Source organism: Buteo buteo, chromosome 1 (genome assembly GCF_964188355.1).
Source record: "Buteo buteo chromosome 1, bButBut1.hap1.1, whole genome shotgun sequence".
NCBI lineage: Eukaryota > Metazoa > Chordata > Aves > Accipitriformes > Accipitridae > Buteo > Buteo buteo.
Window position 1 is genome coordinate 50,447,156 of NC_134171.1, and position 20,443 is coordinate 50,467,598.

Sequence of the window (20,443 nt, forward strand, 5' to 3'; positions counted from 1 at the left end):
CTTTTGAATATCAACTTACCTGGGGCCTAGGAAGAAAGCAGAAGTTGTTGTTAATAATTAGATGTGGCCTTTACTAATAAAATCATATTAATCTTCCAATGTTAGATTTTGAGATAAAGGCATAGCTTCATGGTGGCAGAGGTAGGGAAAGGTACCAAAAATAGTTGAGCATGTCTTTAACTATGAACTAGAGGCTTCGTGTTTTGTTCTATGGAATAACCACACAGCACAAAATTTTGACGATCTGGCATGTTTTGAACTTATTTTTACTTCACTCATTTTTAAGTCCAAATGGCTGACAGTATCTAAAAGCGACGTTAAATGAAGTGCAGCTATGAGTGTAGCAGGAATAGGAGATACGATTCTCAAGGTGAAAATCTGAAGAACCTTCTCTTCTAAATACAGGTTAAAAAAAATTACTATCATACTGCATTAATGGAATTTTTATTCAATACACAGCTCTTCTATTTGATGTGGAAGCAGACAAACACATCCCTTAAAGAAAAAAAAAAAACAAACCCCAAACAACACAGTACTTCTCTACTGCTTTAGAAATTATGAATGTGCTCCCATTTCTCCTAGACTTTGTAAAAAAAAAAAAAAAAAAAAATTACCAGCAGGAACCCTTAGAAGAGTGCCTTATCAGGAAAGGCCAGCCTGACCACTTGCTATTTCAGTTCTCCCAGCAATGTCTTATTTGTGTGCAATGAATAATCAGGTGCTAGATATCATTAGAGTATGGCATAGTGAATAAGTACCACCCACAGGCTGGGGTGGAACAGCAGCGCACAGGCTCAATCAACCTCTGCATGTGTTTAAATTACATGTTCTTAAAAGCTTAACACTTTGCGTGGATTCTGCATATCAACCTTACTGCTAGAAAAGTTGCAAACAACAACAAAAAATCATCAGTATAAAAATATGCTGTAACACAGGCTTCAAAGAGCAAAGAGCTTCCACACTCCTCTTTATTTCAACAGAGACGATTAGTTAAGGTGCTTTCAGATTCTGCATTGCAGACGGGTTGGCAGAGGTGGCCGTTTAATAAGGTCTTAACAGTCTTTAGCGGGTATCTGAGAGCAGTTCCTAAGACAGAACCCCGAACTGCTAGTTTCTGTAGCGGGGCATCTGTGGAGCAGGGGCTCCCTCTAAGGGGACCGAGGAGGAGACTGTCATAAGCTGTCCAGCATGCATTCTCTCATTCACCCGCAGTTCACAGCCATCCTGTAGCATCCTTATAGCTATCCTTGCAATGTTTTTAGAATCATCAAGTCCACTGTGAGGTCTCCCATCATAATTCATGCCCAGCTTTTCAAGCATGATTGTCAGCTTGGTCTGGTTCCTAGGAACCTGATGGAGAAAGTGAAGCACATTCAAGAATTAGGTTCTGTACCAAGTCTTTTTAATCTAACACAGTGCAGTAGAAACATGCAGATTTTAAGTCTACTTAAGTCACATACTACTTTCATGTTGCCTTTTGTCAGATCACTAACAATGTAACTTCAAAGTACCTTGGTGAGACAGACACTCTCATTTTTACAGAGGAGACATAGTCAACTGGAGCTTGTCTAGACTCAGGATAATGTCAAGAGCCTCTCACAATTACCAGCACCAGCTCAAGATGTACCAGTGCTGGCAACAGTGGAAGCCATGGCCTAGCTAGGTTTAACAAGCCTTATAAAAAAGGAATTACCACCCAAAGTGGTACTGCAGAGGGAATCAGATTTTTTTTCCTTTTAAATGCTAAGCAAATAATGAAGCACCAGACTCCTGATTCTCACTGACATCCAAGCTTCTGAACGCCTCCGAATACCACAGGAACAGAGAAGCAACACCTGTAGCAGCCGATGTTTACATGGATGACCAACAGCACGAAGCTTAACTGACCTATGCAAAGTGCTACACCAGCAAAAGCCTCAAGTCCTCTCTTGATTAACTACTAAATATACATTTGTTCTTTGAAAAGGTCAAAGAAAAACAAAAGGGTAACTTTAAAGGAAAACTTTGTTTTTTCACACCAAGTTTGCTCTCTTGGTGGTGATAGTTGGAGTGGGGGAACACAGGACATGACAAGTTCCAGGATATTGCACCATACTACTGGATTTAATAGCTAGGTGGCATGGCGACAACACAGTTGCCAAAACTTGGCCATATGCAACTCCAATAATAACACCCACAAACTGGGCAGGAGAGACATACCTGCAGGTTGTGAGATATTCCACAGGAAAGTTACAATACATTCCTTGTCATTCATATTATCTATTACTACTACTTAACAACAGATTCAACAACAGCACAGAATAGCTAAACAGAAGCGCTGAACAACTATAAAATGCTACCAAAAAAAGTTACAAAAAGTAAAAAGAAAGTGATTCCTTCTAAGTTATAGTCTTCATTGCCTTTGATGAAAAAGCACTCACTGCTCAACAGAGAAGGAAAAAGAAGGTATGTCTAGGTTAAAGCTGATAGGACTAACAAGACTGTTCGGTGCTCTAGAGTGTTTCCAACAGAAACGGTCATGCAGAGAAGACACAATAATAGAGGGAGAAGTGGAGTAACCCTGTAATATTCGCCCAGCACAAAGTAAGGCTCTTCTCTTATTAAATGTTAACAACTTCTTTTTTCCTAGAGGTTACATTTAGTATGAAAAAGCCCTTCAAGAGAAGATTGTCAGCTAGGCTGAAATCACATTCAAACAAATGGTTTAGTGTAGACTGGCTAGGAATTTGCTAGAAACTCCAGTAACCCATTTTATGGTCATCTGACAGTGAAAGAAAGCAGCAATAAGGTCCAGCACTGAACTTGGTATTACTTTTCTCTTGACAACTTGATTCCACTGTAGATATGTCCTCATCATTCTCTGTCCCCATTACACTGTCAAAAGTGAAGATATCCGAGGGTACTGGTGCAAATTGGTTTTGTAGTGTATTACATGAAAACAGGGAAAAATAATTGAAAAATCAATACAGAGTCTTTTCAGCTGAACTACTTCAAGACACGCTTGATCTAAGAGCACCGGTATGACATTTTTAGACAATCCTTCATGGAGCATCTCCTGATTCTTAAAAACAAGATTAAAATCAAAATGCAGTAGATGATACGATCTTCAATTAGTGAAGTGAGATCTGGGCATGAAGCACATTTGAAAATCAGGTCCCAGGGAACTAGTTTGAGTATTATAATTTTATACTACATAAGTAAAGATGACAAGCACAACAGGACATTCTAGACTTTTAAAACAGATTTTCCCAGAAGAGAAACAACAATTTGTACAAACCTTATAGAAGTTCCCATATGATTTGCGAATATTGATCCACTTTTTGGCAAAAGAAGGGTATTTGATACAGCTAATACGGCACTGGATGTTCAAAAATTTACTCATATCCCAAGATCTTAAAAAGTCAAAACAGAAAAGAGAACAACATTATAATACATAATTCAGATGCCCTGCATTCTACATATTTCACAGCTGTAGCACAAACAGCTGACTTTTCTTTGGTGATCAGTAGAAGGAAAACAATTTAGGAAAAGCTCTTTTGCTATAGTCAAGGTAAAGAATTTTTTAATATGAACTTGTTAATCATGGGGAAAACAAATAATGACATGAGCAAGATTTTTACTAGGACGGTTTCAGGTCTAGAATGGTTAAAATAAGAAACAGCACGCCAACTTCTCCACCTACCACATCTACTCCAAAACCCACCGATAAACTAGATGCTTACACAGCCCTTGGGGAAGCAAGCGACACCTTAAATTTTCCTGATCACTTGGGTACACATGCATCTCTCTACTTAACGTAGGTTATTGAAACAAGACTGCACTCAATTTTAGGAGAACCAGACTTTTATGGAAAGAAGATGAAACTATAACCCTATGCAATTCTAGTCTGCCTTCCTAAAGGGAACCACCCAAAGAGTTTGTAAGCTTCAAGCTAAAATAAAGCCTTTTTTCCCCTCTCTTGCAGCTGTCTACACAATCTCACATACATGACAAGATTTCACTGCACCTATTTTCCTGGAGGAATTTCACTGAGGGGATTCCCCTGGAGGGGAATTCCAGACACATTCTAGGCCCAGTAATATAACCAGTCTTGCACCAGTTTTGCTTTAGCATTTTCTTCTTTTAATTCACTGTTGCTTCCAAAGATAGAAACCTAATCATAGGTAAAAAAAAATAGCCAAATAGCAGTATGTACCACAGTTCCTTAAATTAATTGGATTGACATTATTTTAACTCCTTATTTTTAAGGTGTACATGGATCTAAACTGTACACTTCAAATCTTGTGTGACAGCTTCTAAATGGCTTCACTGTTCACACTGGATACAACCACACTTCAATGTTACAGGTTCTTCACCAGAAAAGAGCTGTGATTTATAGTCATTGTCCAAATTGTCAGGAATTTTGAGAAAAAAAGTCTCACGGCCAAAAAAATTTTCACACTTGCTAAGTCGGGTTAGTTAAAAAAGCTTTTGTTATGTATCCATTCATCTCCTATGATACATTATTTTTCAAACCACTCATATTATAGACTAGAATATTTATCTGTGTTTTACTTGACAGAAGTGTTAGGAAGTCATATTACGATCCCACACACTCTTTTCATAAACTCCGTTTTTGTTTCGGGGTTCATCTCTCTTTGGTTCAACACAGTCATTGTAACAGAGCAGCACAGGACCGCCTTTTTAATCCAGAACAGCCAAAGACCTACTCCAGGCAAACAGGCGCAGCAACATGAAAATGCATCATTCACTTCAACATGGCTAATGTTAAAAACTCCCTGTCCTACTTAAATCCCTCATTCCAAGAGAAGGAGAAAAGCAGATAACAGAAAAGTAATGTTTCACAGCTAAAAAGCAAGCATCACCTATGGAAAAATTCTCTGGCCAGTGCTATATAAGATAAGGCTCCAACAGTATCTTTCATCATATAACAAAGCTAGGATCACAGGAACAGTATTGCATCACAGATATATCTAGATCTCAAGATCCGTTCACTCTGCAGTCATTATGAGACTTGATTTTCCACCCAGCCTTTGGGACAGAGCAAGTTCAGGTGGCAGTTCAAGGACTAGTCAACCTCTCACACAGAAAGCTTGTCAGAGCTGGGACCCACCAGAGCCACAAGTCCTCTAAGCCAAAGCAGAGAGCTTTCTGTGCTAGCCATTCCTCCTTGTTCGATAAACAACATAATCCATTATTGCTTTCTGCCGAAACGTGCAGGACATATTATCAGTAACACTAACACACATAGGATACAACACAACCACCACAGGTCTCTGAAACCTCGGATTCAGAAGAGCATGGGAGTTGCTTAGAACTGAAATTGAACAACATTATTTTCAGGTATTATGTGCTATATGAAAGCCAGATGTAAACAGAGAATTACAATCACAAAAAAAGGACAAAAGTCTATTCAACATCATTTAGTTGCATAAAGAAAGCTAGGAAAGAAACAGTGCCATCTAATGGATTTAAGCTTAATTTCAAATTGTTTAGTCCCACTTTTCTGATTTTCCTGAAAGCTAAAATTATAATACAACGGCAAAACGGAAGTGTCATGATCTGCCTTTAGCAATACTCTCACAAAGATTAAACATTGTTTTGCAGTTTTAGATTGTGCTGAAGGTTGCATAAGGACATACCCATCTGTCAACATGGAATAGCTATACTTTGTTCCCAGTTCTCGCTGTCTCATCCACTCTATGACGTTCTGCAGAACTTGAGGAAATGTATCAGCTTTATCAACAATGTCCTAAGAGAACCAAAAAAACAAAAGTAAGGAACATTTTATCAGAAAAAAAACCAGCATGAAGTGTAATAATTATATTGGTATATAGGCACTCACTAAGTTGGCTTCACAAAAATCTTTAGAAACAGATTACATGTTAAGCAGACAATTGGACGGATTTTTCCAAACTGAAGAAAAAACCACCACAAAAGCACCACTAAAAGAGCCGACCTCCAAATGGCATCTATAAAGGTTAGTCAGCTGTTGAACATGGATTAAAACCTTTGAGCTTGCTTCCCAGGTTCCTGCTCAAGTCACTTGATCACAAGCCATTGCCATCGTAGGACTATAAACCCTTTAGAATAAAAATCTTAGAAGAGGAACTGATGCAATTCAAAAGGTGATTTCCTCTGCTAAAGATTTTCTACACATGGATTACAAAATTAATGTTTTTCCCTAGAGACCCTTACAAACACCTAAACGACCAACTTAGTGAAGTCGGTTCTGCCATTAATTGGGAGAGAGGGAAAACACAAGGATTAAGAGAATAAGCCTCACAGAAAAATTACCATGAAAATTATCACTCTGAAGACATCACCACCACATCTTTTTTTCACATTTTTTCCAGAAGAAACAAAAGTGCAAATTACCTGGGTGATTCCTGTCAGACTGATGCAGAAGTTCGAAAGCTTGGGATTGATCTCTGGCTTTACATATTGCTGAAAGGTATCCTCCTGTAATAAGAGAATCAAACAGCAGCAGCACACTGTAGCAACTTCTTTGGCTTGCCTATAGCTGAAAGGCAATAGCGGCTACTTGTCCTGCTGGAGGCAAAAAAGGAGTGTGTACCTCCCCAGCCAGTATGAGCGTCCTGACTGGCCATCATGAGATTCCCAGTGGGACAGATGGATGGCTTTCCAACCAGAACATGTCCGTCCTCTCAGCCAGTAGGCACCAAAGAGCAAGGATGTGGATGTAAGAGGGGAGGAGGACAGACTGCAATAAAGGGGAGGATTTGGGAAAATGAGAGCATGAATAAGGAAAAAAGAAGTGAGAGGCATGAGCAAAGCCTGATGTTTTTCAGGTGGTATCTCTAAAAGCTCACCTGTAATTCAAGGCAGGCAACTGGCTACACATCTCAGAGGCTGCATGCAAGTCATACACCTCTGGATGGCAGCCAGAGATACACACGATGACCTCACTCTAGGAAACTGAGCAGTACAAGAATGAAGACTAAATGCATGTTTCATGGAAAAAAGAAAGCCCCAAATCCCTGCTGCTATACAAACCCTTTTGGACAGAGGAAAAACCCATGCTGTTTCTTCCTACTCTAAAGGTAATAAAACAATCTTGGTATCTGCACGATCCTCTCTTGTTAGTCATACATGCAGCTACACGCTAATGCAGCATCACAGTGATTACTGGAAATCATCCTCCTCTTAGAAGTTCTTGATAAACGAACCATTAGTCAGAGGTGCATGCAATTCCTCCATTTCTCTGAGTCACTCAGTTTCAGTTAGACAGCAAGTAGGTTTTCCTAAAAGAAAGCTGTACTGGAACAGAGGACTTGAGGCTGCCAAATGCCTACCTAAAATCAGTTACACACCTGTCAATCTGTCGGGTGCACTGTGGAATTAGTCTAGCCTGCCAAGAAGCAGAGTTCACTCAACTCCACTTTCTAGATCTCTGCATTAGTCTCTTCTAGATTGCCTCACACAGGACCACATAATTTTCTAATTCTTGTTTATGACCCTGGAGTCCTAGAAATAGCTTTGTGGATCTTAAAGCAGGGAAAGACGCAGGGGAGGATGACTGAGAAACTGAAAGTCCCTCATATCAGTAGAGGGAGTCAACAGCAGAAGCATGATCTATTCCAAATGCTTTAAGAATAAAGTTTTGTTTGTATGCAACAGGCACAGAAGATAGGTCTTTATGAAAAAAAAAAAAAAAAAGAAAAAAGCGCTATTTTTAATGAAGTTCAACATCTACCTAAAAACTAATCTAAGACCTTGTGAAGCAAGGAAGTTACATTGAAGTACAGCATACTGACACAGTAATTAGATCACTTACTATTTCCAGGGTATGCGTGTTTAGTAAGACAACAGGAAACTCAATTATTTCATGTATGAATTCAGGTGGGTTTCCTTCTTCACATGTTGCTTCAAAGTCAACAACACAGATGTAGTCATAGTAGCTGTCTCCATTAATGGGTTCCTTCTGCATCAGCTTCTGTTTCTTGTAATAGTTTTTCAGTCTCTTTTTCAGCACATCTTTCACTCCTCTAAAGAGACAGGGAAAATGACAAAGATCACATTTGCATTTAATTAATTATTTCACTATTATAGAACTGAAGCTATATTTAACATTTGAAAGTTCATCATTTATTAACCTCATTTTGAACACCAGCACTTAAGAAGTCTGCATTCAACTTTATCATACAGTTAACGCTCCATTATTGGGGATAATGCAAAGGCTGCAATAGCCCCCGATAACTAACACAGCTACATAACATCAGTATTTGGGTATGGGCTGGGAAGTGCAGTGCAGAGACACTCTGCAGTCACCTCCAGTTCAGCAAGAACCAGTAGCCGGAGCCTTTGCAAAGCCCAGGTCTTTGCAGATTGCTCCTAGATGATCTCTGGCCCTGGAAGCAGTACTGCTTCACCCGTACTTCAGTGCCCTCTGCCTGAAGCGACTGATGCCTGAGGTATTTCCGCATCAGTGGCACAGATAATGCAGAATCCAGCTAAAACGCTCCCATTTTAAATTCGTCTCAATTTATATTTAAAATTGAGCTCGAGTAACTTGATAAAAATAAAGTACTCCAGATTTCAGTTGTCAGAAGAACTTCCTGGTCAAGATCCTGCTTTTCAGGAGTTTTGTGGCTAACACGTAAGTTCACAGTGGCAAGTGATTAAAGTTACTTACTGCATCTTTTTAATACAAACATAATATGCAAGTGCAGGTGCCAGAACTGCCACGTACCAAACCAGAGCTGAATAAACAAGCATAATTTACTCTCTGAAGGACGTTATTTTTAAAATTACACATTGCAAATGAAATCGCAGAAGCCGTAAGAGCTACTTGTAGCTTATCAGAAAAGCAGCCCACTGATCCACAAGGGAAAAACTGGAGTCAGACTACTAAACCTGCATTTGAGAACATCAGCTGCTTCTACAAACACAGATAACTCTTTTTTACTCTGGTTTATTAATCTAGTTTAATTCAATGACCAATTCATTCAAAGTTGAGACAATATGGGAGCTACTGGAGTGGAAAATTACCTTTTTCTTCATCACACCTATAAAAGAGGTTGAAGGAGAAGATTATCTGCTAACAAAATAACCCTAAGGGAAAGGATGGTGTGTGGCAAGCTGCTCAATTCATTACATTAGAGGTGATGCACTGTTTGTTTGCATGCAAGACATATTCTGACCAACTTAATTGAATATATCAAATAAAAGAAGTCTAGCTTAGCTAAAAGAAAAGTTTAAAGCTTTCTGCCTTTACAACTGAATAAAAAGCACAAATAGAAAATTAATAACCTAGGAAGAAACCACAAACAATTTACTATTTGAATTCTGCTTTTTATTTTTAAATCAGAATAACTGATGAATAGCTGTACAAATCTGACCTGTTTTACCAAAAATTTTATCAGGCAATGATAAAAATTTTTCCTCCCGAGAAGCTAAATTCATTTAACCAAAGGAGGAACGAAAAAAACTATGCAGCCAGAACATCTGCAGACAGACAGGGTGGAGGTGGCAGGCTGTACTTCCCACTCACACAATATTTTTTTTCTTTTATTCTGTTCAAATGAATCTCTGTTTCTTCTGGTTTTTTTTCCTCTGAACATCCTCTCCCCTACAGTCATCTTCTCCTCTAAAAAGCTAGACTTCTCCTTTCAGACTCCTTCTCACCTTTCATATTCCCTCTTCCTCCAGAGCAGTAGCTTCTCACTTTGCTAACTACCCACCACCACCACTGCTTCCCAATTACTGCTGCCAATAGAAACAATACACTTTGTTTTTCCCAGCTGACCTTCTTCTCAACATATCAGATTTGTCAGGCCACAGCAGTATCAAAGGGTCTTGCAGGTCATTTCTGATAGAGCAGGAACCACTCTCATTCCTAGCCCTTTCTGCCTCCTCAGTGAGCACAAATCCAGTTTATAACACATTCACCTACTCACATTATTCTATCTCATCTATTCAGATTAGACCCTGTCCTCTGCATTGATTAAATTCCAAGCCCTATCACCACAGAGGTTCTAGCCAAGATTAGATCTGTATTGGCTACAGTAAATAACAATACGTATGTTCTGAAGCGAGTTTCTATAAGCTGAAGGTCTGCAAAACCACCAAGAACCTTGCAGTTCTTCTTTCCCCCTTGACCAAAAAAGTGTTGAGAAGTACCCTACAGTTACATATTCTTTTGTTTGTGTTACCAGTTGAGACAGCACACATTTCTGATAACACATTAAGCAGTATCACATGCACTAATCCTGTAACAAAAGCTGCATCAAGATTGCACGTAAAACAACTGGCATTTGTTGGCGTGTCTGCTTTTCACTTTGTGGTGTGTTTTTAAAATTCAAAATAATCATCCCTTATGACTCCACCGCTCTCAAAGATAAATCAAAAGGTTTACAAATCAACCTAACCTGGTTTCAAGCTTGAATTCTGCAAGTTTACTTCTGAGCTCATCTCTGGTCATTCTGTTGATACAACCATTGGTTATAGCAATTTCTTTGTAAATCGGATCACTGAAGTCATTCGAACTGGCAGTTGAGTTTTTCCCATTAGTTTCTTGATCACTGATCCTACAGTGCTGCCTACCCTAGAAGAAAGAGAAATCCAAAGGTCATTTAAGAAGGTCATAACAAGAAGGTAGAGCATTAAAATTTTCACATCATTTTGGCACCAAAATGCAGCAAAGGTCACGCTGTTTCACTCGTGATCAAACTGAGTGAAATATCCTACAGACGGCTAAGAAAATCAATACTGAAGCAGACGGAATAAAAGGATACTAACGCACATGTCTGAAGTCATTCCAAAGAGTAGCTCTAAGAGACAAAACCTGAAGGCGTGTCCCACTTTCAACAGAGTTAGTTCTCCGGTAAGAGCTGGCAAAACCTTGACTGGCAGTACCTTAATTAACGAGAATCTCCACTAACTGAGACACATGGACAGACAGGTGTCCAATGCTGTGCAAAATGAATAATACTTTAAGAGGAAGAACTAACGGCACTTCGACTCTAAACGGTTACTCGCAGCCTTTGTGGGCCAAGCACACGGCAGGGCCAGCCTCCCCCGGGCCCGCCGCCGCCACCACCACCACCACAGCCGCCGGGGCCTCCGGTGCCTCGGGCGCAGACGGAAGGGCCCGTGGCACCAGAGGCGCCCCCCTGGGTAACGCGGCACTCGGCCCGCCCGCGCAGGCAGCGCCAGGCCCCGCCGCACCGGCCTGACCCCGGGAACCACCGAAGGGCCGGGTCGAGGCCGGGCCCGCGCAGCGTAGCCACCGGCACAGCCTCTGCGCATGCGCAAGGGGAGCAGCGGCGGGCCGGGGGCGCTGGCGCATGCCCGGCGCGGCCAGCACCGCCCGCCCGGCTCCGGCGGGGCCGCCTGGCGCCTCCCGCCGCCTCAGCGCACTCACCGGCGGGCAGGCGGCGGGAGCGGGCGGCGCCGGCGCCTCTTTGGGGGCAGCCTGCGGGCGGTTCTCCTTCTGCTCCTCCATGGCGGCGGCGGCGGCGGCGGTGGGGACGGGGACGGCGGCCCGTCGGGGGGCGGGGAGATCGTGGGGCCCGCCCCTAGGCGGTGGGGGCGGCCCCGCCGCCGGCGGCACTGTCCGTGCTGAGACGCGAGCAGCTCCTCGGCTCCGGCTCCCACCTTCCCCGTCCGAGGTAAAGAATTGTCGTGAGCGTGTGCCGCGCGTGCCCGGCCTGCCTCGCCCCCTGCCCGCCCTGGCTGGGTCCCGCCGGCCCTCGGCCCTGCTCCTCTGCGGCAGCACCTCTGCCTTGACGCTCCCGCCGTCGGCCCTCCTGAGCGTCTGCGGAGCAGCCTCCTGGGCGTCGGGTCACGGCAGCTCTCTGGAAGCTCTGGCCGCGTTATGGGAGAACCGCACTAGACAGACGCCTTATTTACACTTCCACGTTCCTCTCCTCACAAGGCTGACTTTGCACAGGGCATCCTAAACACGGACCTGGGACACCCACGGGTAGCCGCATCCTGGCTACTGGCGCGATTCAGCTAGCCCCCATTCCTTCCCTGCCCAGGGAAGTTGCCTCACGTGTTTGTCCCCAAATCCCCAGTCAACTAGTGGGGTGGGGTGGATGGCATGAGACACGTGTGAGCCCTCTGGGTCTTCTCGGCCAGGAGGTGAAGGCAAAGGGAGAAGGCCTCCCTGTCCATCATGGGTCAGTTTTCCACTGGTGCTTCCCACAGCCCTGGAGCACACTCCAGGCACATCCTCAGAGTTTTCCCTCCTGTTACTCAGCGATAGAGCTGAACATATATGTGACATCCACCTGACTGATGCAACCACCCCAACACCTCCACATCTGCCAGCCCCTAAATAGCCTGGCATCTTTCTCATCCACCTTGTTGTGGCTGGGGCCCAGCCACCCACCCTCAAGTCTTGCCTCCTGCCTCACTCCAGCACGCCAGCATCTTGTTGCAGATGCTGCCACCCCTTCCCCTAGACGTGCTGCGCAGCATCACTGTGTTTGGTGGGGTTGCCACAGCGGTCTATCTTGTCTTTTCCTCCAGATGAGAGTGGTGATGGAAGTGGGGTCACACACAGCTGCTCAGAACTGTGCGGGAGGGGACTTGCTCCCTACTTTTAATTCTCCTTCCTGGCACTGCTGCAAACACCCATGTTGGCAAGCAGAGGGCCATCTGTCTAACTGCCCTCACCTCTGAACAACGTGGCACTTGAGCAGGGTTTGCAGGGAACCAAGCCTTACAAGAAAGCAAACAACATGGTACCAATGTGAACCACTGAGCTGGCCTCACAAAACACCCCAAACGCAGCAGGGAAAAAGCTGTTCCGCAGAAATCACCTGCCTTGGTGGAGTGGGCAATGGTTCACAGATGTTAATCCAAGTAAGGGGCTCCATGCTCAGATTCACTCAATGCCAAATCTCTTGATGATTTTGTGAGTCATTTGCTAACAGCTCCTAAAAAAGCTCCTAAAAGCTCTGGCTTCTGGATTCAGAAAACCCCAGATCTACAATTAGGTGCAGACCCTTCCAGAGGCAGGACCCAAGGAGGCACTGGAAGAGGAGAAACAAATCAAACAGCCAGGCCTCTCCTTGAGATTTAGATCACTTTTATTTTCAGTTGTTTTGGCGAGGATGTGTGGGCAAGTGTGGGTGTGGTGCGTGTACATCTGGGCATGCATGTGTGTGTGCGCAGAGTCCTGCCCAGTGATGTAGATTATATGAATACCTGCAATTACAGTCCATGAACTGAGCCATGAAGTGCATAATGAGTGCTACACTGAGGCCCACTTGCTTGCCTCTTCTTGTGCTTACTGCAGTGCAGCATCTCCACCTCCCCGCACTGCCGATCCAAGGATGCCAGCCCATGATCCCACCCAAAGGGTGTGGGAGGAGCTGAGCTCCGGGATCTGGCTCTGCAGGAGTGAGCCGGTGGGTTTTCACCTCACTTGGTGAGCTCCTAAATACCATTTGCAGTTCCCTTTAACACAGCTGTATTCGTCTTCTCACAGTGAGGAACCCCTACTGCTCTGACAAACTTTAACTACTTTAGAGGTACAAAGGGGAAGAGAACAGGGCCCCATGCAAGCTCCGGTGCTATAGCACGGCCAAGCGCATCTTAGGTTCCTGGGAAAGCAGCACCCAAATACACTATTGAGTTTTCACAGCCACTGTGGAACTGTAGCATAGGGGATGCTGCAAGGGAGATGACCCATGCTTCTGCAGCCCCCAGTCTCTTCCATCTGATTTGAGAGACCACAAGGCAGGTTAAATCCCAATCTGATCTCTGTTTCTGTTTAACTTTAAAGCTGAATCCCCCAAGCTCAGAGCAGAGACAGAATGCAGAAAAAACAGCATTGCCATGAAAGGAGACTAGTCAAACACATCCTGGCCTCGTGGCAGGTTGGAAACAATCCCATTTGTCTGACCTTTTTGCCTTTAGCACAGTTAAAGCAAAGGTGTCCTATCACCCAGGACCCTCTGCAGTTGCCAGAGGCCTCCAAGTACCTCTGCAAGCCCCAAGATGAGCTAGATGTGTAGCATCACCCCTCGGGCTCCCTCTCACTCTACCTCAACAGACTTGTCTGCTGCTTAGGGACACGCAGTTTCTCACATTATGCAGACCCAGCTGAAGGCAAAACTGCTCTCCTGGGAGTTTCACTTGGACGGATGCAGGTTTCAATCCCAGGTTGTGCTTCAGAGCATAACACAAGGTACTCCAGGACATGTGCAGCTGCTGAAAGTCCTGCAGTGCAAAGCAACTTGTCAGCTCTGCTTCCAAACCTGTCTGCACCAGTTTCAGTAGGAAATCAACTGGTCAATAAGCAAGGGGTCTGCAAACCAATAAGCAAAACCAGCGCAGTCCTCTTGAGTGAAGTAGGCATATAGTACCAGGAGATTGTCCTCCTATTCCAAAGGGGTTAAATTCACTGTCAGCTCCATGGGGAGACAATTGATGCCCCAGTCCTTTCTGCCCTCTTCACAATACACTTTCAGCAAAGGCCACAGGGTGCTCCACAGAGGCCTTAGTCATTTCTAGCAGTTCAATAACTCTCCGGGCAGGGACAAGAACAGGAACATAATACATGCTCTGAACTCAGGTATCTCTGCTTTTAGGGCACTGCCTTCAAGCCCTCTTTCCTTGTGGCTGGATTCATGAAAAATAACAGATCCTTCAAAAATACAGGGCCCTCATCCCAGGGGCTCAGGGATGTTAAATGGGGTCTAAGAGGCAGGAGCTCAGCAAAGGGACACTGTGTGCAGAGGATTCCAGGATGCATCCTTAAAAGAGAGCGACACCAAAATCGAAAGGACTATCAGCCACTTGGCTTGGTTCTCCTGCACAGATCTCCCACCTGGCAGTTGCAAAGGGGAGACATTTTTGAACTGCATAGAAAATTAAATGGCTTTTGCATATTAAAAAAATACAGATGAAAACACAGTTACACCAGTTACTAAACAGTGGGCGGATGAGCAATCACCTTTTCATATTAAATAGACCCAACTAGACTGATCTCCATACTGCCACACTCCTGGCATTACAGCTTCAGTGCACACAGCAGACTGAGTGCCTCCAAAGGCCAGGTAATGCTGTGCTCCTGCTGAAGTGGCATGCTGCAGCAGGAGGGCTGCAGTCCCAAAGAGCAGGCTGTAAGATATCTGCTCTGTCCTCTCACTCCTCCAATGCTCACGCATCCCAGACCAGATGGGCGCACTGGGAAACAGGCCTCCGGCTGGAAAAGGATTCCAGTTTGTGGTTTCTTTACAATGTTGTTTCCACACAACGTCACAGCAACAAATCGCTAGTTTCTTCCTATAGAGAACAGAAAGAGAGAGGTAAGTAGCAGCGAAGAGAGGAGGAGAAGGCTGCCCATGGGAGGTGACAGTAGGGAATGCTCTAACATAAGTTCTGACTATACCAAGGCCCTTCATGTCTCATGGGCAGCAAGACTCAGGACAAGGGAGTTTCCCAGCACTATTCCTGACACCGTTCAAAGATCTCACCTCCCTTCCACTCCCTCCAGCTGCCACAGGCAATTTCTAGTCCCCAATTTATCTACAGCAATACAGAAGCACAATCAATCAATGCTTCTCACTGACATAAGAAACGTTCCAATGCCCATTGCCTGCCAGAGGTGGCAGGTCAACACATGAAATCTGAGCCCAAGCTCTTCCCCCAGCTGGAAAGATATCCTGAAAAGATGCAAAGCTGATGGAGCTGCCAGCTTTTATTTGGCAGCTTTCGCCCCTGAAGTGAAGCACAATGGCTTGATTTCTTCCACCTGGCCTCTGCAATCTCCCACCAGAGTGGGTTCTGCCCTGCATTTCCCAGTGTTAAGCTCCTGCCAATGGCGATATTTGCAGCCCTGCACACAAGGCTGGTATTTGAAGGACCAGAAGCCAGGGGAATGTCACCTGTGCAACAGCAGCAGGTCCCAGCAGGATGCATGTCACTGTCTTGCACTGGTTGCAGGCCCTGCCAGCCTGCATCCTGGTCGGGACTGCCTGTTGACCAGTATCACCCATCCCAGGTCTGCCATCACGGCCTGAAGGGTTAAGAGCTGTACATTAACACAAGCATTTTAAGTCCCTCATCTCTCAGACCTCCACCAGCATCTGATGAAGGGATCCTGGCTCTGGAAATGCCTGCCTCCTATTTGATTTACACTAAATCAAATATTTGCATGGAGCAGGACTCATACAGCCCAGTTATCAGGGCTCAGCTGTAGGGCACAAACTGACAGCAACATCTTAGAAGTCCTCAAAACCACCTAGTCAGGAGAGAAACCAGCACTGTGGTGCCAGTGCTCAGCCTGCCCTTTCACACATCTGGCCCAGGGAGAATGGCTGCTCACGAAGCATGGCTGCCAGGGTCAGCCCAAGGGGATCAGGGCCAGTTTGTACAACACAGCCACATGCTGCTTCACTGGATCTCTGCACAAAAATGCCTGTGTGGCTTTGCTAGGAGGAGGACCCAGATCTAAATTTCTACTGCTCTAGTGGCCACAATGCATGGAGAGTACTGCAATGGCAACTCCAGAGCACCCAGACATGGCAGACGATGAGCTGCTGGGGGCTAGCGATAAAGAAGAAATGGCAGGTGCCGGGGACACACTGACTGCCCTTCTTCTGTCCCTGTGTGATTACAATACATCCTTACTACTTCATGGCACAGCGTATGTGAATGCACAAGGCAGGTAACATTTCCCAGCCTGCTTCTCCTCCCGCTCTGCAGCCACTGCCCAAGCTTGCTGTGTGGGACACAGCCAACTGTTTTGCAGTGGAGCAATTTTAAAGGCTTCACAGCATTAACCCCTTACCCGACAAAGTCTTGGCCAACTGCCCCAAAACTCACTTGTCCAGAACAAATCCAGGGAATCCCGCTATAGCTCATTTCAAGAGACTTTCCTCCAAGCAGGTCTGAATTAAATGGTACCAAGAACATTTTTACATTCATCATGAGATCCAAATGGGTTTTCAACACACGATCAATGGGTCCACAGAATCCTATCCCCAGTGCTTTCCCTCTGGCCAGCGGCCCTGCCATCTGCAGCAATTGTTTTGCTTCATGCCTCCTTGTTATCCCCAACCTCCAGGTGACTGCGTCCACTCCAGCCATGAGGCCCCCAGCTGGGAGCTGCCCCCACCCCACAGCATTTCAGAGTCCAAAGTCCCATCAATCCCCGTCAGCATGCAACTCCAGAACTGGAGACATGGGAGCACTGCAGAGCATCAGCCATGTTCTGCCCGGTGGAAAACCTTTGGCACCAGCACTGACGATTTATCTGGAAGAGGAAAGCATAAAGAAAAAGTAATGTAGCACGAGCAGCAGGGTTCATAGCGGTTGTGATGACTAACCTAACATGCACAATTTTCACTAGGCTTCTAAATAGGGAGGGTGAGGTCTTTATAAAAGTAACAGGCCTTTTTGAGAACACAAGTTTCCTGCCGGCAGAGTGACTGTGAAACTGGGGCACAGTTGTTAGATGTTGTGAAAGGCAGGCTGCAGGACAGGAGGACAAGTGCACAGGCATAGCCTGACAGCACAGTACAACAAAACTTGCAACCTGAGGTTAGAAATGTGCTGAGCCAAGTATGCACACAGGAGGACCAGATGAATAGTCAGTGGTGACCTGTGGCTCAGGATAAGGGCAGCTACCTTGTTTCCTGCCCCAGGTGGGGACTTCCAACTTCACCTTCACACAGCTCAACAGCCACTCATTACTGAAGCTATTCTCCAGCAGGATGAGCATATTTTGGGGTGAGAGGGTACTGAACAGAGAGAACAGTATCCAAAGCTACTTTCAGATACTGAAGCGAGAGTAATAGGCATTCACATGCAGCACAGCAGCAGCCACCAGCAAGATACTTGGCTCGCTCCTCTAAGCTCCCTGCCAAATTCCCTTGCACCACTCCAAGGAGAGCAGGCCATGGCTGCATTTCTGTTCTCACTTCAGAACATGGTTTAGTGGGCATGGCTGATGGCTGGACTCGATGATCTTGAAGGTCTTTTCCAACCTAAATGATTCTATGATTCTGCAAGAAAACCTATGCATCAAAAAGCCAAGGCACTGGCTGTTTTTATGAGTGTTGTTCCACATTTGTTCCCACCACAACACAGCTCTGTTTTCCAAGCATATCCCCACTCCATGGAGTGAAGGACACATAGGCTATTGATACACAGGAGTGCAGGGCTTCTGTCCAGAGGGACCTCAACAAATTGGAGGACCGGGCCAACAACAGTGCTGTGAAATTCAACAAGGACAAGTGCATAGCCCTACATCTAGAACAGGACAACACCATGTACCACCATAGCCTGGAGTCCAGCTGGCTTAGGATCTGGTGGAGAACACATTGAACACAAGGCCGCAGTGCATCTTTGGGGCAATGAAAGCCAAGCTGTAATAAGGAAGACTCAGACAGGACAGAAGGAAAAAAGTTCTGCCCCAGGAGGGCAGCGTTAACTCTAGAGTCCAGAGAGGTGGTGGCATCTCCATCCTTGGCAGTCATCAACCCTCGCCTACGCAAAGTCCCAAGCAACTTCACCTGGCTGTGAGGGTGGCCCTGCTTGGAGCAGGGGGTGGACAGAGACCTCTTGAGGTCCCGCCCTACCTAAACCTGCTTATGATTGTATTATCTCCTAATCTGTCCTGCCCACTATGTGTCTTGCATCTGCCACAACACAGCTCAGGGAACACCTCAACCCATTTTACTGTACCTCTGATCCTTTGAGCAGGCTGTCTATATCCACAAATAATTAGAACAGTCCCCAGGCTGTGGGGCTGCAACCTTCCAGAAAAAATACTTAGTGAGGGTGTGTTTTACGTAGGCTTTCTGGTATCTACTGACAGGTGAATGGGGGTCTGCTTTCAGGTCTCACTTGGAACAAGGGCTGATCACAGTAGGAGTTGGGGGGTAAACCAAGGCAACATTAACTCGCTCGCTGCCGTTCTTGGGACAGATGATCTCCGTCAGTCCCTCTGGTCTCGGCTGACTCAGCAGTTCTCCTGTGAATAAGGGAAAACAATGAAAACACTTAAGCATTGGCAAAGCAGTTTTTGCAATTTTTGCTTTTAGCATGCCCTTCCCCTCCCCCTCACCAAGCAGACATCCATGATGGATGCAAGTGAACACTGTAAGAGGGCTTACTGGTCCTGCAACCCAAGCAGGTCTCATCCGTGTAACCATGGTGAATGTCCTGGTGATTACAGCTTGGAGACATGCTGCTGCACACAAACGTAACATCTGCCATCTTTCCTGTCTCTGCTTTGAATCACTGCACACAGACTTGAGAGCTCCTTAGGGATTCATAGCATCTAGATGGAGCCTATTGAGATGGAGGTTTTAGGAGTAGGTGTTTCAATTAGGCTTTGGGGGCAGATGGGATCCAGAAGTTTACCTTCAATCTCCATGAAGGGGAAGAAGCTGACCTGTAGTATCAGCAGGAAACTCGCGGACAGGTAGAGAAAGCTACAGATACAAACCTTATTATTCACATCTGCATACTACAGCCATCCACACCCACAAAGCTACCGAAAAAGCAGCTGTCTTTCAGTTCAGGCAGAAGGATGCTACAAGGACCCTGCCAAGACCACCTTTTTTGGTATGAACCAGAAGGAAGATGGTCTGAAAGCACTGCTACAGACATGATTTTTGCATCACTTCAGTATTTCTCCCCTAACAAATTCTAGGGAGGACCCCAAACCAGCCACAGACAAGCGTGCTTGACCTTTTCTAAACCCGTATGTTACCTCCTGTTCTGTCCCTGAGAAACTCTGCCCATTGCAGCTGTCCAGCTGTTGCTCCAGTACTGCAACTTCTGAGCTGGAGCTACCTAGGAGTTGGAGAAACCCTGCTGTTCTGCATTGGCTGGCCAGCTGCAGGCTGCTTCTCTTAGCTGCCAGAACAATATTTAGAAGCAGGTAAAAATACTCAAGAGGATCCCGTAACAGCCCTCTCCCTGGTCGCACTTGCCACAGCTGCCATGGGACTGCTGCTGCGTCCTGTCAGGGCTCTGGACCACACTATAATCTGCTGAGCACACAGATCGCAGCTCCCAGCCATCAGCTCTTCCCTAATGGAGGCAATACCAGCTCTGTATTGAGTCAGTAGCAGCGGGAGGCTCTCACACCACACGGTATCCCTCTGCTAAATGAGTTGTGTCAGCTCTGCTGTTCAAGTGCCAAGTTGGCAGCTCCCCACCACTGGCACCCTTGCAGCATGTAGTCCAGGGCAAGATGCAGGTCAGCACAGTGAGAGGGGAAAGCCAGGTGCTGCGATGTGCCCAGCTCCGAGGAACACTTCCCCAGCAGCTTGCTCTGAGCAACTCAAGCTTCCTCCTGGCTCCACTCCACACATGACTCACCCCAGCAGGGCAGATTCCCTGGCCATTGACATGCCATCTCCTTGGCGTAGTCCAGCCACAGCTTAGACAGCCAATAGCACCAGAAGCACCTCTTGATACCAGTCTGGCAGGTAGGGTCTGCTCTCAA

The 20,443-nt window shown here is 45.6% G+C and overlaps 2 protein-coding genes across 7 annotated transcripts in view; both read right to left on the bottom strand.

The window, feature by feature from the left end:
- Positions 1 to 425: 425 nt before the first annotated feature.
- On the bottom strand, positions 426 to 11,516 carry ERI1 (exoribonuclease 1). 5 transcript variants are annotated; one of them, XM_075029982.1, is made up of 7 exons: positions 11,387 to 11,516; positions 10,392 to 10,567; positions 7,799 to 8,009; positions 6,379 to 6,462; positions 5,643 to 5,752; positions 3,278 to 3,392; positions 426 to 1,350 (listed from the first exon to the last, which is right to left on the bottom strand). In XM_075029982.1, exons 1-7 carry the CDS (start codon positions 11,465 to 11,467, stop codon positions 1,108 to 1,110), a joined length of 1,020 nt encoding a protein of 339 aa, XP_074886083.1. In that variant the 5' UTR covers positions 11,468 to 11,516; the 3' UTR covers positions 426 to 1,107. The 5 variants fall into 5 exon arrangements, with proteins under 5 accessions (XP_074886083.1, XP_074886122.1, XP_074886112.1 ...); XM_075030021.1 differs by having other exon boundaries at positions 10,392 to 10,562; positions 11,387 to 11,507; XM_075030011.1 differs by lacking the exon at positions 11,387 to 11,516 and adding an exon at positions 10,879 to 11,254.
- Positions 11,517 to 13,043: 1,527 nt separating this feature from the next.
- MFHAS1 (multifunctional ROCO family signaling regulator 1) overlaps positions 13,044 to 20,443 on the bottom strand; it is a 35,591-nt gene continuing 28,191 nt past the window's right edge. The window contains exons 2-3 of one of the 2 annotated variants that reach the window (XM_075030032.1): positions 18,832 to 18,958; positions 13,044 to 15,264 (exon numbers count right to left, since the gene is read on the bottom strand). In XM_075030032.1, the coding sequence (XP_074886133.1) occupies positions 14,937 to 15,264; positions 18,832 to 18,958 (455 nt within the window). In that variant the 3' untranslated portion in view covers positions 13,044 to 14,936. Of the gene's footprint in view, positions 15,265 to 16,805; positions 17,237 to 18,831; positions 18,959 to 20,443 lie in introns of those variants that run through there. The other variant, XM_075030040.1, reaches the window with a different exon arrangement.

Coding starts and splice junctions, on each gene's coding strand:
- ERI1 (XM_075029982.1), bottom strand. CDS start 11,467: ATGGAGGAGCAGAAGGAGAACCGCCCGCAGGCTGCCCCCAAAGAGGCG. Junction 6,463..7,798: donor ACACGCATACCCTGGAAATA/GTAAGTGATCTA, acceptor CTCTTATTACAG/GAGGATACCTTTCAGCAATA. Junction 3,393..5,642: donor TATTCCATGTTGACAGATGG/GTATGTCCTTAT, acceptor TGACTTTTTAAG/ATCTTGGGATATGAGTAAAT.